Below are 16654 nucleotides of genomic sequence, written 5' to 3'. Positions count from 1 at the left end.
CTTGACATTAAAGTCAAAATATAAAACTGATTTGCACTCCCCCCACCCCCAACATAAAGAAGTCTTTGCAATTGTTACTGAAACTTAGTCATGACAGTGAGCTGACAAAGAAGCTGAGCAAAGTTTAGCCATGACCAAGTGGGAGCTTAAATGAGGCAGTACCAGGACCTTTCCGATACAGCAACATAGGCATCAAAGGCTGAATCTACACATAGCAGTTATACCGTTATCATAACTATTGGTATACATGACATCAGTGGGCATCAATAGTAATGATAACAGTATGATAACAGTATAACTGCTATGTGTAGATTCAGCCAAAGTGTTCTGGAATGCCTGAAGTCACCCGAGGTCAGGATGTTGCCAGGATGCATGGAAAAAGCACACAGTGTGTTCCAGAAACCCTCCTCCCCCCGCCCCAAATCCAGCTTGAAGGAAATAGAAATTTTCATACAAAGACCATGTAAGAATGGGAGATCAAAGCCAAGGGGACTGTCAAGTGGCTGTGGCGATGGGAAAGGGGCGTGCTCATCTGGGAGAGCTTTGGGGGCTGGATTGGGGAGCTGCTCTAGGTGTTGCAATTCCTCGGCATGGTTTGTTGTTCAGTCGTTCAGTCGTGTCCGACTCTTCGTGACCCCATGGACCATAGCACGCCAGGCCTTCCTGTCCTGCGCACTCTCCCGGAGTGTGCTCAGGTTTATATTCATTGCATCGGTGATGCTATCTAGCCATCTCATCCTCTGCCGTCCCCTTCTCCTTTTGCCTTCAGTCTTTCCCAGCATCAGGGTCTTTTCCAGAGAGTTTTCTCTTCGCATTAGGTGGCCAAAATATTTCAGCTTCAGCTTCAGTATCTGTCCTTCCAATGAGCAGTCAGGGTTGATTTCCTTTAGGATGGACTGATTTGACCTCCTTGCAGTCCAGGGGACTCATAAGAGTCTTCTCCAGCACCACAGTTCGAAAGCATCAATTCTTCGGCGCTCAGCCTTCCTTATAGTCCAGCTCTCACAGCCATACATTACTACTGGGAAAACCATAGCTTTGATTAGACAGACCTTTGTTGGCAAGGTGATGTCTCTGCTTCTTACTATGCTGTCTAGGTTTGCCATAGCTTTCCTCCCAAGGAGCAAGCGTCTTTTAATTTCATGGCTACAGTCACCGTCTGCGGTGATCTTGGAGCCCAAGAAAGTAAAATCTGTCACTGCTTCCATTTCTTCCCCTTCTATATGCCAGGAAGTGATAGGGCCAGATGCCATGATCTTAGTTTTTTTAATGTTGAGTTTCAAACCAGCTTTTGCACTCTCCACTTTCACCCTCAACAAGAGGCTCTTTAGATCCTCTTCACTTTCTGCCATTAGGGTGGTATCGTCTGCATATCGGAGGTTGTTGATAATTCTCCCAGCAATCTTAATTCCGACCTGTGATTCATCCAACCTGGCATTTCTCATGATGTACTCTGCATATAAGTTAAATAAGCAGGGTGACAATATGCAGCCTTGTCGTACTCCTTTCCCAATTTTGAACCGCTCGGTTGTTCCATGTCCGGTTCTTACTGTTGCTTCTTGACCCTCGTACAGGTTTCTCAGGAGACAGGTAAGGTGGTCTGGTACTCCCATCACTTTAAGAATTTGCCACAGTTTGTTGTGATCCACACAATCAAAGGCTTTAGCATAGTCAATGAAGCAGAAAGAGACGTTTTTCTGGAATTCTCTTGCTTTCTCCATGATGCAGCGAATGTTGGCGATTTGATCTCTAGTTCCTCTGCCTCTTTGAAACCCAGCTTGTACTTCCGGTAGTTCTCGGTTCACATACTGCTGAAGCCTAGCTTGTAGGATTTTGAGCATCACCTTGCTGGCATGTGAAATGAGCGCAATTGTGCGGTAGTTTGAACACTCTTTGGCGTTGCCCTTCTTTGGAATTGGAATGTAAACTGACCTTTTCCAGTCTTGTGGCCATTGTTGAGTGTTCCAAATTTGTTGGCATATTGAATGCAGCACTTTAACAGCATCATCTTTTAGGATCTTAAATAGCTCAGCTGGAATACTGTCATCTCCACTAGCTTTGTTGTTACTAATGCTTCCTAAGGCCCACTTGACTTCACTCTCGAGGATGTCCGGCTCAAGTTCAGTGACCGCACTATCATGGCTATCAAGGACATTACTATCATGGCTATCAAGGACATTAAGATCTTTCCTTTATAGTTCTTCTGTGTATTCTTTCCACCTCTTCTTAATCTCATCTGCTTCTGTGAGGTCCCTGCCTTCTTTGTCCTTTATCATGCCCGTCTTTGCACAAAACGTTCCCTTGAGGTCTCCAATTTTCTTGAAGAGATCTCTAGTCTTTCCCATTCTGTTGTTTTCCTCGATTTCCTTGCATTGTTCATTTAAGAAGGCCTTCTTGTCTCTCCTTGCTATTCTCTGGAACTCTGCATTCAGTTGGATATATCTTCCCCTTTCTCCCTTGCTTTTTGCTTCCCGTCTTTCCTCAGCTACTTGTAAAGCCTCATCAGACAGCCACTTGGCTTTCTTGCATTTCTTTTTCTTTGGGACGGATTTCGTTGCTGCCTCCTGAACAATGTTACGGACCTCCGTCCATAGTTCCTCAGGCACTCTATCAGGTCTAATCCCTGAAATCTATTCCTCACCTCCACTGTATATTCATAAGGGATATGATTTAGGTCATACCTGAATGGTTTAGTGGTTTTCCCTACGTTCTTCAATTTCAGCCGAAATTTTGCAAGAAGCAGCTCATGATCTGAGCCACAGTCAGCTCCAGGTCTTGTTTTGACTGACTGTATGGAGCTTCTCCATCTTTGGCTGCAAAGTACATAATCAATCTGATTTCGATATTGACCATCTGGTGATGTCCATGTGTAGAGTCGTCTCTTGTGCTGTTGGAAAAGAGTGTTTGCTATGATCAGCGTGTTCTCTTGGCAAAACTCTATTAGCTTTTGTCCTGCTTCATTTTGTACACCAAGGCCATGCCTGCCTGTTATCCCGGTGATTTCTTGACTTCCTACTTTAGCATTCCAGTCCCCTATGATGAAGAGGACATCTTTTTTTGGTGTTAGTTCTAGAAGGTGTTGTAGGTCTTCATAGAACCGATCAACCTCAGCTTCTTCGGCATCAGTGGTTGGGGCATAGACTTGAATTACTGTGATGTTGAATGGTTTGCCTTGGATTCGTACTGAGATCATTCTGTCATTTTTGAGATTGTACCCCAGTACTGCTTTTCCCACCTTTTTGTTGACTATGAGTGCTACTCCATTTCTTCTAAGGGATTCTTGCCCACAATAGTAGATATGATGGTCACCTGAATTAAATTCGCCCATTCCTGTCCATTTTAGTTCGCTGATTCCCAAGATGCCGATGTTCAATCTTGCCATCTCATGTTTGACCACCTCCAGCTTACCTTGATTCATTGATCTTACATTCCAGGTTCCTAAACAATATTGTTCTTTACAGCATCGGATTTTCTTTTCACCACCAGACACATCCACAGCTGAGTGTCCTTTCGGCTTTGGCCCAGCCGCTTCACTCTTTCTGGCGCTACTTGGAAATACCCTCTGCTCTTCCCCAGTAGTATATTGGACACTTTCCGACCTGAGGGGCTCATCTTCCGGCATCATCTCTTTTAGCCTTGTGATACGTTCCATGGGGTTTTCTTGGCAAGAATACTGGAGTGGGTTGCCATTTCCTTCTCCAGTGGACCACATTTTGTCAGAACTCTCTGCCATGACCTGTCCGTCTTGGGTGGCCCTGCACGGCATAGCTTATGGCTTCACTGAGTTACGCAAGCCCCTTCGCCACAACAAGGCAGTGATCCATGAAGGGGCCTCGGCATGGTATTTTAATATTTTACCTAAGGCACCAAAATATCTGATGACTTCCCAAGTGTCTATCCCTCATGGTTTTTGAGACAAGCCTGGTATGGTCATTAGTTTCTGCTAGCCATGCAGGTTTCAAAATCAGGATAGTAGCTAAGTGCCTTTTTCAGTGTAAGGGATTGGACACTATGATTAGTTAAGAAGTCAAACTCTTCTCCTGGGATCCTAGTCTGTATCTTTCTGCTTTTGTGCATTTTTTTCCTTTCGCTTCTGCAGTACTCCAGGTCACGAGTCGAAAAAATGGAGCAAAGATGTTCCCAATTATTCACAAGAAGTAAAGTGTGCAGTCCAAACAAATAATGCAAAGGAAGTTCAATATGAGGCAATTCACCTAATTTGCATCATTTATTGCATATGCAAAATCCTTTATTTTTCTTTCAATGGTCACAGATGTTCCAATTTTGAAATACAGAATGTTTGTCTTTTAGTAGGAAGCTCTATACCCTGTGATCATGTTCCAGTGAGTAGAATGTAGTTCACAAAAAGCTGAGCAGGTTTATAACTTCCCCTTAACGTGCTGCAACTTGGCTTTTCCATTTCGTAGCTATGTCTAAATCTGCAATACTTGAAGTCTTGAGAGATGTAAACTCTGTGTCAAAAATGTTGTCTTTGCTCTGGTGGAACAGGCAGATGTTGCAATTTTCCAGAGGGGGAAGTAATGGCTTTAATTTGCTTTACAATAGAGGCTTGAAATTTTGTGGTCTGAGAGACAAAATAAGCATAAGGCCTGTATACCAGCTGGGCCATATCTCGAGCAGCCAGACCTGGCCTCAGTTACCCATACACTAGTTACCTCTAAGCTTAAAGTGCTTTACAAAGGGCTGCCTTTAAACATGGTACGGAAACCTCTGTTGGTGAAAAAACTGACCGCATCCTAATGGGCCCAGAAACTCTGAATATGTAACACCTTTCTGGGGCCAATTGCATTCATTAACAGCACATTTCCATGCCCAAGTCACAGTGCTGGTTTTAACTTTAAAGGGTGCAATCCTATGCAAGTTTAGACAGCAGCAGGTATCAGACTTAAGGTGCAATCTTGTGCATGTTTAGACAGAAAAAAGTCCTACAACTTCCAGCATTCCTACACCCTGGGACTTGTAGGATTTTTTTCTATCTAAACATGTGTAAGATTGTGCCCTAAATGGCTTGGGACCAGGTTACATTAAGGTGGAGGTGAACTGGCAGGCTACTTTGGTTTTGACTAGTTCCCCAAGATCAACCAACCAGAGCTTGGTGCAAAACACACACCTAGAATGAAATAATGTGTTTTGAGTATCAGAAGTGAACGGAGCTCATAGTTCTCCCACTGCTGGTTACCTCCAGCTTATTATTAAAATTATTAAATTAAATTTATTAATCGCCCATCTGGCTGGTCACCCAGCCACTCTGGGCGATGTACACCATATAATAAAACAGTTTAAAACAATAAAATTCTACAATAAACACATTTTCTAAAATACCCTAACCCACCCCAAATGCCTGCCTGAACAACCATGTTTTTAATGCATGGCGGAAGCTCATTAAAGAGGGGGCGTGATGGAGTTCCTTAGGGAGGGAGTTCCACAGAGTGGGGGCCACCCCAGAAAAGTCCCTCTCCCTCATCCCCACCAGTCTAGCTGTCCTGGCTGATGGGACAGAGAGAAGGCCATCCGAGGCTGATCTTGTTAAGCGGCCTGTCTGGTGTTGCTGGAGGCGCTCCTTAAGATAGGAGATAGCTTTCTTCTTTTCAACAGTATAGTTTAGGGGAGGGGTTAATTTTGTTGCTGTTATTGTTAAACAAATGGGAATTAGAAATCCTTGTGGATCTACTACAAATCACCCAGAGATCTAACAGTACAGATCTACCTTCTGCCCATCCCTGCTTAAGGTCACCCAAATGGTCCTATCTGTAGACTCAGATCTCCTTCAGAGGTCCTGCTTGTGTGCAGCTAGTAAAGTCAGTTAGATTTGTGAGCAAGGGAAAAAAAGGTCTACTTGGTGGTGGCCCCAGAGTTATGGAACCTAGCTCCCTCAATAAAGGCCGTTAAGAAGGTCTTGGAAACTGATTTCTTCACTGCAGCCTTTCCTTAAGAATGTGGATGGCTTGTCTGATTCAGTGGCTTTCTTCACCCGGAGCTTTTATCCTGCGATTTGTAGGGTTGGCGGAGAATTTCTCCCCGAAACTTCGGGGGGCCGAGTGCCAACGTGTTCGGCCCCCCGAACAAGTTTCGGGGAGAAATTCTCCGCACCCCCCCCGGGACGGGACTTACCTTTGCCGAATGTCCCTCCCGGCGGCGGGTCCCGGCAGCGGTTCGACGGGTCTGCGTCAGGGGCGGGGTCGGCAGCCGATCTTTCGACCGGCTGCCGCTGCCGCCATTCCAATAAAACTAAAAAAAAAAAAACGCCCCCGTGATAGGCTACGTGACGATTAACGTAGCCTATCACGGCTAGATTTGCAAAGTCAGCCGTGATAGGCTATGTAAATCGTCACGTAGCCTATCACGGGTGACTTAAAAAAAAAAAAGCGCGTACGCAAATGGCGGCCCCCATAGGGAGCCGCCATTCGCGTCACTTATTTGGTCGCTGTAGTCTACGTAAAGATTACGTAGACTATGGCGAAAATAAGGGCAACGCTATTTGCGTTGCCCTTATTTTCGCCGTAGTCTACGTAAAGATTTACGTAGACTACAGCGACCAAATAAGTGACGCGAATGGCGGCTCCCTATGGGGGCCGCCATTTGCGTACGCGCTTTTTTTTTTTAAGTCACCCGTGATAGGCTACGTGACGATTTACGTAGCCTATCATGGCTGACTTTGCAGATCTAGCCGTGATAGGCTACGTTAATCGTCACGTAGCCTATCACGGGGGCGTTGTTTTTTTTAAAAAACTTTTAATTTCGCGGCCGGTCGAGGCGAGGCGCCTCCTCCCCAGCCTGAATTTCGGCCGGGCGAGGCGGGAAGCCTCCCCCCCGGCCTGAATTTTGGCCGGGCGAGGCAGGAAGCCTCCCCCCCCCGGCCTGAACTTCGGGGGGAGAGCAGGGAAGTGCCTCCCCCCCACCGCAAAAAGCTGCGAGACCAGGTAAGTGGGTTTTGTGCACCCCTAGCGATTTGAGATTGCTCCTTCACGGAAGTTTGCAGGCTCTTTACATGACACCATGACCCTCCAGGGCCTCCTTTGTTCCATTTTGAAATAGATCGCAGATAATGAGCTATCAAATAACCCTGTTGTGTTCCGGAAACGCGGCAAGAAGAGGAGCAAGATCAGTGAAAGATTATGGAAGACTCAGATACGGGGAGAAGGAGGGGGAAAGGGGAGGGGGAAAAGGAAGTGGGTGAAAAAGGGAGTTGTGATCCTGCATTTAAAACGGAAGGAGAAAGCCCCGTTTTAAATGCAGGATTTTAGGTTGGTGTAGAGATGCCCAGTATTTTTCCTCTTAGTAATGGTACACCTATCCATTATTCCTTTTGTATCTTCTGTCATTCCTCTTTGTATGTTGCTGAGTGAGAGCTTGCCCCTAAAACATTTTGAATGAATGAATGAATTCATCATTCAGTATTTTCCCTGCCCATCCTGCAACTGCTAAGCTAAATTGCCTTGTCCCTCTAAGAGGCACTTATTCATTAATCCTTTATATGGCATTTTGCACATTGCTGTGAGCTACATTGATATTGAATGGATATTGTGCAACCCCCTTTGCAAAGAGGAAATGGTGCAAGTAGGTTAAAATGAAACTGACCATAAGAAGGAACTTAACATTGCTCCATGTTGATGACACTTTTTCCTGACAGCGTTTGGAAGGAGGTAAATTTGCTTTTGTCCGATTTATTTTTAACATGCCAGGTGTGCCTAGGCAACAGTCTTTAGATTAGCATTCTCTGAATAAATGTAACTAGAGATGGGTATTCTTTGAACAAATGTGTCTTAAATGTCTTCCATGGTTATTTCTGTTTGCATCTGTGAATTGTCTTGAGAAAGAGGGACAGGGAGAGAAGCAGCTTCCATACACGCACACACGTGGCACTTCTTCAAGCAAAGGAGGACGTGACCCCACCCCAGACAAGTTGCTATGCCCCCACTGCTGGAGCCCTGTGGCACTTGAAGGAAAGGCATTTTTACATATTCAGAGGGCCTTTTTGTTACCATCTTTCTCCCTCTCCAGTGAGAGGGAGGGAGGGAGGGAAGGAAGGAAGGAAGGAAGGAAGGAGAGAGATCTAGACATACTTGTCCCTCTCTGGAGTGGGGAAGAGAACTTTGGAACTGGAAGGTAACTGATGTTAATCTCCTTTCCATGCCACAGACTTCAGCTCTCCTCAGCGCACAGTCAAACATTGGAATTCGCTACCACGGCATGTAGTAATGGCCACCTATTTGCATGGCTTTAAAAGGGGAGTGGACATGACTACTAGTGCTGATGGCTATATTCTACCTCCAGTATCAGAGGCAGTATGCCTATGTACATCATTTGCTGGGGAACATGGCTGGGAGGATGTTGTTGTACTCGTGTCGTGCTTGTGGGTTTCCCGTGGGCAGCTGGTTGGCCACTGTGAACAGAATGCTGGACTAGATGGACCCTTGGTCTGATCCAGCAGGGCTCTTCTTGTGTTCTTATGTTCCTCCATAGTTTAACAGGGCTTACTCTCAAGTAAGCATGAACAGGACTGCAGTCATAGATTGTGCTCCTGATAGACAGAGGGCTCTGAGATTGGAGTATTCCATCTATCCTATTTCCTGCTGGCAAGAGCCAGGCAGTATGGGAGGAATGAAGGAGGCTGTTTTGCCTCCTGTTCCTCATCCTCAAAAAACTCCAGCCAGACAGGCCCCTGCGCTCATCTAGCTCACTTACCAGTGGTGGGCAGGATCAGCGATGGAGAGGCCGTAGGACCCTATGGATCCATGCCTCTCCTCTCCCTCCCAGCCCACCAGAATGCCCCATTCTTGACCTCTCTGAAGTCGCCTGAGGTCACTATTGTGACTTTGGAAGAGCAGCCACCATGGTGCTTTCTGCAGCTGTTACAAGGGGGAGGGGGAATGGCCTGACCTCAGATTCACCCTCCCTGCCTGGGTTGTAGGAGTGAATACCTACGGCATCAGGAGGACGAGTCCACTATATCCCTGGGACACTCTCCCCAGGACCATTGGATGCTCTGTCCATTGCTTACAGTTCAAGCTACCCAAGAGTGCCACTTGCTGACGGCGGCATCATATTTATTGCTTTCATAATATACTACAAATCTAGTTCCCTGCATACCTGTTAGTTGAGCCAATATATGGAGAATTTCAGAGATGGTCCAAAATATTTTGGTGCCTGAGGCAGAAAATCCAAGTGCTGTCTCTTTCTGCCTCTCCACTAGGTGGTAAAAATATAATAAATAGAGAAGGAAGCCTCTGAACTTGAAGGCTTCTGTGTACCCAGTGACCTGCTGAGCTAGAGCCAGTAGGGTGGGAGGAGCGACACAGCTGATTTTCAGCACACCAGCCTCCATGTTTTGTTTTTCTCTCCAGACAGGCATCTGAGCCCATCTAGAGGGGCCACACTGGCGGGGGCAGGACTGGGGCTGGAGAGGCCACAGGATTTCTTGTATCCTGGCCTCTCCCTACCCCCCATAATGCCCCCTTACATACCTCGGAAAGCAGCCAGCGTGATTCTTTCTGCAGCAGCTGTGAGCAGGTGGGAGCCCCCCTTCTGAGGTCCCACCAGTGTCTACAGCCTCAGATGGGGGAATCTGAAGACTCCTGTGGCCCCTGGATGCTCTCCTGGGAGAATAGGGTTGCACTCTAAGAGCACATCATATTTGTTGCCAGAAGCATATCCTTTTCTTGTCCTGCTAAAAGGTTGGGCCTGCCTTTGGAAGTTTACTGTTTCCTTTGAGAAAATTTGTTCTTCAAAACGTTGACCGTTTTGGGGTGCCAAGGATGGCCCTTCATGTTTGGAAAATATCATACCACAAAACCTATGGTTTGGGGGCATACTGTAGCAGAGTGTGATTTCTAAGAGAGCACAAAGATGGTGTACAAATATTTTGGTCATTAAAAGTCAGTCTCAAAATATTGCTGTTTCTGTGACACATCTCTTCCCTTTCAGAAGGAACATGGAAGTACTTTACTTTGTTTGAACACTGGATTCTGACATATAGGTTTTGATTAGTCATACTTTGAATTTGAGTATAGAGAAAGATATAGTGTGAAGTTTCTTGAACTTCAGCCCAGGTACAATATATCCTTTTGCATGACTTGACTTAAGAACTTCGCATCTGTAAAAGTAAGTAATTTCCATCCAAAAACAGATGCAATATGGTTTTGATTATTAAAATACATCCTGCTTGCCTCCTTCCACTATTCAGAGGCTCAGAGCAACTTAGGCTGCAATCCTGCAGTCCCTACAAGGGCATCCCAGGAGAAGCCAGAGGATGCTGTGAACCTCAGCTTCCACAGGCAGAGAGGAAAGTCTGCCTGCAGAGGCCCTCCCTAGATAGCAGCAGAAAGCCTGCCCGCCCCCCACAGTCACTGCTCTGATGGCAGTAAGAGCAAAAGGGACATGTTTCGGGGTACGTGTCAGATGTGGATTGAGCAAAACTTTTGGATCTTCCAAATCCAAACCCCTCTCCGTTTCCTGGAGACGGCCCAGGAGTGGAGGGGGAAGGTACGCCAGCGGTGAAGCTGGTGTACTTACTTTCCCTCCACTGAGACCAACCAGGTGGCGGCAGGAGGGGGGGGCAGGGGGGCAGGGTGTGTGTTAAAAGACAAACCAGTGGCAAAAATCAGGGAATATGGAAGAAAAGCCACCACCACCCTTCTATCCTAGCTAGTGCAGGGCTTAGGAAATGGTAGTTCCTCCACCACAGACTCTTCCCCTCCTCCCCAAATACGATTGTTCTCCCCACCTGCAACCCTATTCACACTTGCCTGGGAGTAAGTCCCATTGAACAAATTGAGACTTACCACTGTATACACATGCACAGGGTTGCACTATTATTCATCTCCTGTCCTGAACAAAGAAATTATACACTTTCTCTTAAACTCCTCTTCAGAGGGGCTGGAGATTTTTCAGCATTACCTCTCATAAACAATGAATGTTCTAAGATCCCACGCTGCCTGCCTGTTGTATACAACAATATATAAAGGTAGACTTATCAGTAATAGGATTTTGTTGTTTTTTAATTATAAAAGGTAAGAGAGCCAGTGTAGTGTAGTGGTGAGAGTGACGGACTGGGAGCCGGGAGATCCGGGTTCTAGTCCCCACTTGGCCATGGAAGCTCACTGGGTGACTTTGGGCCAGTCACAGACTCTCAGCCCAACCTACCTCACAGGGTTGTTGTTGTGAGGATACAACGGTGAGGAGGAGGATAATGTAAGCCGCCTTGAGTTCCTTGCGAGAGGGAGAAAGGCGGGGTATAAATGCAATAAATAAATAAAATAAATAAATAAATAAATGCAACAGGATATATTTCAAATACTGTAAGCCTGCGTGCAACATCCAACATTGCATGAGCGGATTTCTGCTTGCACAACAAGACTTCTCCTTCCTCTCCTCTCCACTACACACCCTACCATGCAGCTCACAGATCCGTTCTGACAGTCTCCTGACCCTCCAGAGCAATCTGCTATATGAATGAATGAATAAATAAAATGTTACTGTTACAACCATGGGTTACAACAAGACAAAACAAAAACTAACAAAGAATACAATAAAAGTACAATATGATAAGAACAATTTAAAAAAACCATCAAAAATAACTGTTCAAAATAAGTAAAACTTATACCTCAGGGAGAGTAAAAAAATGGACTTGAAGTTTAGTTGCTATAACAGCAGTCCCCCACTGCCAATAAAATCAACTTATTATGTGATGTTACCCCCCCCCCAACTTTCTACAAATCAGACCAAATGTTTTTCCCTGTAAGGACTGGATCTAAAAACTTTATTCGAATTGTGGAGGAAAGAGGACAGTTAAACAGATAATGAAGGAAATCCTCCACCAACCCAGTGCCACATGGGCACAATCTAGAATTGTATGGAATTTTGTTAAAATGCCCTTCTAAAAGAGCGTTTACCATTTATTTAGTTATTGCATCCTGAGTCTCATTAGGGCAATTCTGAGGGTAGGATTGGAGAAATGCTTTAGATAGCTCTCACATTCACATTTGGATTTAAATATTGCTATACTTCTTTGTATTGAATGGTTTTATATAATAGTAATCCAATCTTCAAGTAAGTTAACATCAGTTATATAACATTGTATGAGCTTAGTTTATTAACAATATAGGCCAGTATGCCGTTTGCTTAAGATCCTTCTCTTTCTTGTGTAGTGCTTTTTTTTTTTGCACTCTTCTACAATTGGACAATTTAAGTACTGTTCTACACTCATTTAAATGATTGTGTAAAGGAATCAGCAAGATATTTAAGTTTTATAAAATTCCACTGGAAGCCCATTCAAACTGAGTGTCTAATTTAGTTCCAAGGTTCTTATAGTTAGTTGAATCTAGTTAGTTGAATCTCCCATATAACTATAGGAGCATTCAACAATTATCTGTCTTCTTCATTAACGAAGGGAATTGTTCTTTATCTGGGAATCTTGGGATATTAGCTTTTTAGGTGATTCAGATTGCTATGAAAATCCAAAGTGGTTCTCAAATTCAGTAACTATCTAATTGTTCAGTGCTAATATTTGTTAGGATGCACTAATTTATTATCTCAGTCACCAGCAACTTCATATGATAATAATTTATCTGCCTTATTTTTCTCAAAATATTTCTGATAGGTAAACCTTAAAGATTTGACCTGCAGTCAAACCAACTTGATGTTCATCGTTCAACAGATGAACTGATTTGATCATGTCAGGACCAGCTCGAGATGCGAAGTATTCCTCCTCCTCACTGGATTTCATACAGAAAAATAGTGTACAACTTATTCAAAGAATGGGGATGCCAACTGTCAAGCAAATTATGGATGACCTTTTTGCAAAAACTGTTTTGTCTGATGAAGAAAAAGATATCATCATTTGCCAGAAGACTAGGCAGGATGCTTCAAGAAGTTTGATACACTTAATTCTGAAAAAAGGTGAAAGAGCCTGTGAACTTTTGGTTAAAGCACTGGAGAAAATAGATTTTTTCGTTTTTCAGACTCTACAGGGACACCGTAAGTAGAACAATATGACACCCTCAACTCTCAGGACAGACTAATTTCTGCTATATGGTGAAAGTCTTGTTCAGTCTTACAGGGAAGTGCAGAAGTTCTCTACCTCTTTCCTTAAGATTGGCATGGCCCCCTGTACCTTCCCTCTGGAATCTTGTAAGGACAGGAAGGATCTGCAACACTTACCTTCTACATCTGTGTTTTCTTCCCTGCTTTCACCAAGCCAGCCAGAATGGTGTTAACAATGATCTAGACTAGGGAGTACATTGACCGTCATTAGGGATATGTTATTTCCTACTGCTGAATAGTTAGATGAACTCTTATTTTCTATTGCAGTATAAACTGATTTCAACAAAAATGCATTTTATCTACAGAATGCTTGATCTCTCTGATAGATAGATAGATAGATAGATAGATAGATAGATAGACAGACACACATGCATAGCAGTTGACTAGTTAACCTTCAACATGTGCCATTCAACTGCAAGGAAGAACTATCTAGAGAAGCACTAGGGTTTGGGGTTTATTTATTTATTTATTAAATTTATTAATCACCCATCTAGCTGGTCACCCAGCCACTCTGGGCGATGTACAAAGTATATAATAAAGCGGTTTAAAATAATAAAATTCTACAAGAAAAACATTTTCTAAAATACCCTAACCCACCCCAAATTCCTGCCTGAACAACCATGTTTTTAATGCACAGCGGAAGCTCATTAAAGAGTTATAAGTAAAACACCCCCTTTACAGTTTGTGTCCTCTGCATCCAATACGGACTGATGGCAAAAGCAGCCAGGCATAGCCTTTTATCTCCACAAAGTCTTGGAGTAGCACTTTAGGGCTAGACACCACCTAACGTCTTCAAGTTCCAAGCCCTCCTTTCTACTAACTTAGCCTACTAAAAAAATCTAAAACTAGGGTCAGTTTGTGCTGAAATGGACATTTGGGCCTATCCTTCTTGCCAAGACCATTTTTCTCTGTAAGTAAAACTATAGGTCTGGTGTCGTGTAGCGGATAAGAGACTGAGCTATGAATCAGGCATTCCTTGGCTTCCATTAGTTCACTAGGTGGCTTTAGCCAAGGCACTCTCTCCCTCAACTTCAGTTCACCCATTGACAATATGGGGGAATAATAATTATTACAAGGTTGTTGTAATACCTTACAAGGTTGTTGTAAGGATTACTACAAGATCATTCATTTGAAGAAGTTTGGAGTCATGGATACTTAAAAGTATCATGCAAATGTTAGGTATTATTTTTTGTGGAGTAAATTTTGTCTGACCACACTTGAGACAGAAGACAACTGCAAGCTTTAAACAGGACCTTACTTAATATTAACACGCATCTTCTTGTTACAGCTAAAACATGTAAAATAAAGTCCGACAAAGGTAAAACCAAGACCAGCACTCCAATTCCCTACATGCATTAACCATTTAGTGGCTTTCAAACCGGTTATTTTCCCCTCCAAACAGTAGGTTTTAACTAATGGCTGGTGATGATTTCAACATTATTATGTGTTACCAAAGAGTAAGCATATTAACACCACTGCTCTAAAACACCCTTTCAAAAGGTAATTCTATAAATTCTAGAGAACTTTTAGATCATTTTTCAAAACTTGTTTATCAGAATGATTTTCCTCCACCCCCAAGGATGAGCTCCTCCTTTGATCAACCCTTTCCCCCTGATTATCACCAATGATATAAAAATCCCACTACAAGAGAGAAATTGCAAGATAGTAAGCACAGTCAATGGCCCAAAAGAGTCTCTCCCAAGGGGCTCTCATTGGCCAGAAGATTAGAACTCCAAAATGGGGAATATAGGGTGATTTTCTTATGGGTAGAGAGTGGTTTGCTGACTTTACTTCTCCTTTGCTCAGACCCTGCTCCCTAAAGATTTTCTGGGAACTTTTTCTGATAACAAAATTAGCTGGGGAAAATAAAATATGTAAGTTAGGATGTACAAGCCAGCAAGACCAAAACGTCTCTACTGGTGGTCTCCTTTTTAGAAGATGAAGAACAGCTCCAAAATGGGGGAAAAGAAATGGTTTCCTCAAAATGTTGTCAGCCTTACAGGTACCAAACAAGTGATGGAGATTGGTACAGCCCAAGGCAGTCACTTTGGGAAGCTACCACGCCCCTTTCCAAACTCAGGTGGGTCAACTGTCACTGATATAGAGATTTCTGATCTGGCCATGGTCACACATGCCTTGGTTACATTGCATTTGGATTAATGTAATATTCGAAAGCAAGAAATTGCAAGTAGATAAATAGGTACCGCTTCGGCGGGAAAGGTAACAGCGTTCCATGCACCTCGGTGTTCAGTCATGCCGGCCACATGACCATGGAAGCGCTTTGGACAGCGCTGGCTCTTCGGCTTAGAAATGGAGATGAGCACCACACCCTAGAGTCGGACACGACTGGTTGGGGACACCTTTTTTTTTTTTAATATGCGGGTCTGTCTTCAAAAACTGCTCAGAAACTTCAGCTGGTCCAGAATGTTGTGGCCAGGCTGTTGGCCAGGGCTGGTTATAGGGAGCATGCAACTCCCTTGTTACAACAGCTTAACTGACTACCAGTCTGTTTCCGGGCAGAATTCAAAGTGCTGGTTTACAGCTTGGGACCAGACTACCTGAAAGACAGCCTTCTCCCATACAAGCTTTCCCAGTTCCTAAGATCTTCTGGAGTGGCCCTTCTTTCGAGACTGCTTCCTTCAGAGGCATGTTTGGTGGTGACCTGAGAAGGGCCTTTTCAGTGGCTGCTCCCAGACTGTGGAACTCCCTCCCAAAGAAGGCTGGGTTTGCCCCCTCTTTGATGTCCTTTCACCAGCAGGCAAAGATCACTTTATTTAAGAAGGCCTTAGCCTGTAAATGGGTTTGGTGGGTTGAGTTCTGTTTTTAGTAATATTTTTCTGTAATTGTTACATTTTTATTGTGTTTAAATCTATTGTTTTAATCAATTTTAATTGGTTCTGTAAGCTACCTTGAGTGCAAAGTTTTGGCAGAAAGACAGAGTACAAATACAATATAATAAAATAAAATTATAGTCACCACAGAGTCTCTCAAGCAAGTGCAGAGAGATGTTTTTAGCAGGAACCTACTAAATAGCACCACACAACCCAATTCTGTGCATGATTACTCAAGAGTAAGTCCCACTGAGTTCAATAGCATTTATTCCCAAGTATGTATGCAGCCTTACCCTGTATACTTTTACATTAGTTTCAAGAAATGTAAAAAATAAATTCAGCTAAAAACATGTTACTATGACACTTCAGGGCCAAGCAATAAACAGTTTTATAAACTCTTTTGGGGGAGTAGAGTTTACTGAATTAATAAAACCCTGAAGATAAACTAAAAAAAACTCAGCAAGGGACACTGTACCCAAAAGTCCACTTTTTTATTTCTATGGAATCTTGGTCACTGAGCATAAGCCTTCCCCAGCTTTCACAGTGACTCGGAATCTACTGAAGGCAAAATTATTGGATTTAAACTGTCTAACACCATTGGAATTTCATGAGGTTATCTACTCCTTGCTCAAGGAGATGTAGCATGTCAGGGGCAAGAATTCTGACATGTATTCGTTTTCTATGTGCAGAGAGCTTTTAACATGCAGAAATGTTCAACCACGCAGTTCAAAGTGGTACAGCCCCAGTATACCACATGAAGC

General features: G+C 43.7%; 1 protein-coding gene across 12 annotated transcripts in view; it reads left to right on the top strand.

Annotated features, from left to right (window-relative positions):
* Nucleotides 1-16654, top strand: part of NLRC4 (NLR family CARD domain containing 4) — a 33174-nt gene that overhangs the window by 1379 nt on the left and 15141 nt on the right. For 9 of the 12 annotated variants that reach the window (XR_014786837.1, XM_084828366.1, XM_084828365.1 and 6 more), the window contains exon 2: nt 12620-12996. Coding sequence is in view for 11 of the 12 variants with exons in the window: in XM_084828366.1 (XP_084684492.1) it covers nt 12693-12996 (304 nt within the window). In the remaining variant the exon portion in view is untranslated. Of the gene's footprint in view, nt 1-7148; nt 7665-12619; nt 12997-14997; nt 15143-16654 lie in introns of those variants that run through there. The other 3 variants (XM_084828373.1, XM_084828372.1, XM_084828364.1) reach the window with 3 other exon arrangements.

The sequence above is a fragment of the Heloderma suspectum genome, chromosome 1, assembly GCF_057233095.1.
Source record: "Heloderma suspectum isolate Gila_16-S chromosome 1, 16-S_ref, whole genome shotgun sequence".
Taxonomy (NCBI): domain Eukaryota; kingdom Metazoa; phylum Chordata; class Lepidosauria; order Squamata; family Helodermatidae; genus Heloderma; species Heloderma suspectum.
This window is presented reverse-complemented; position numbering and strand designations above follow the sequence as displayed.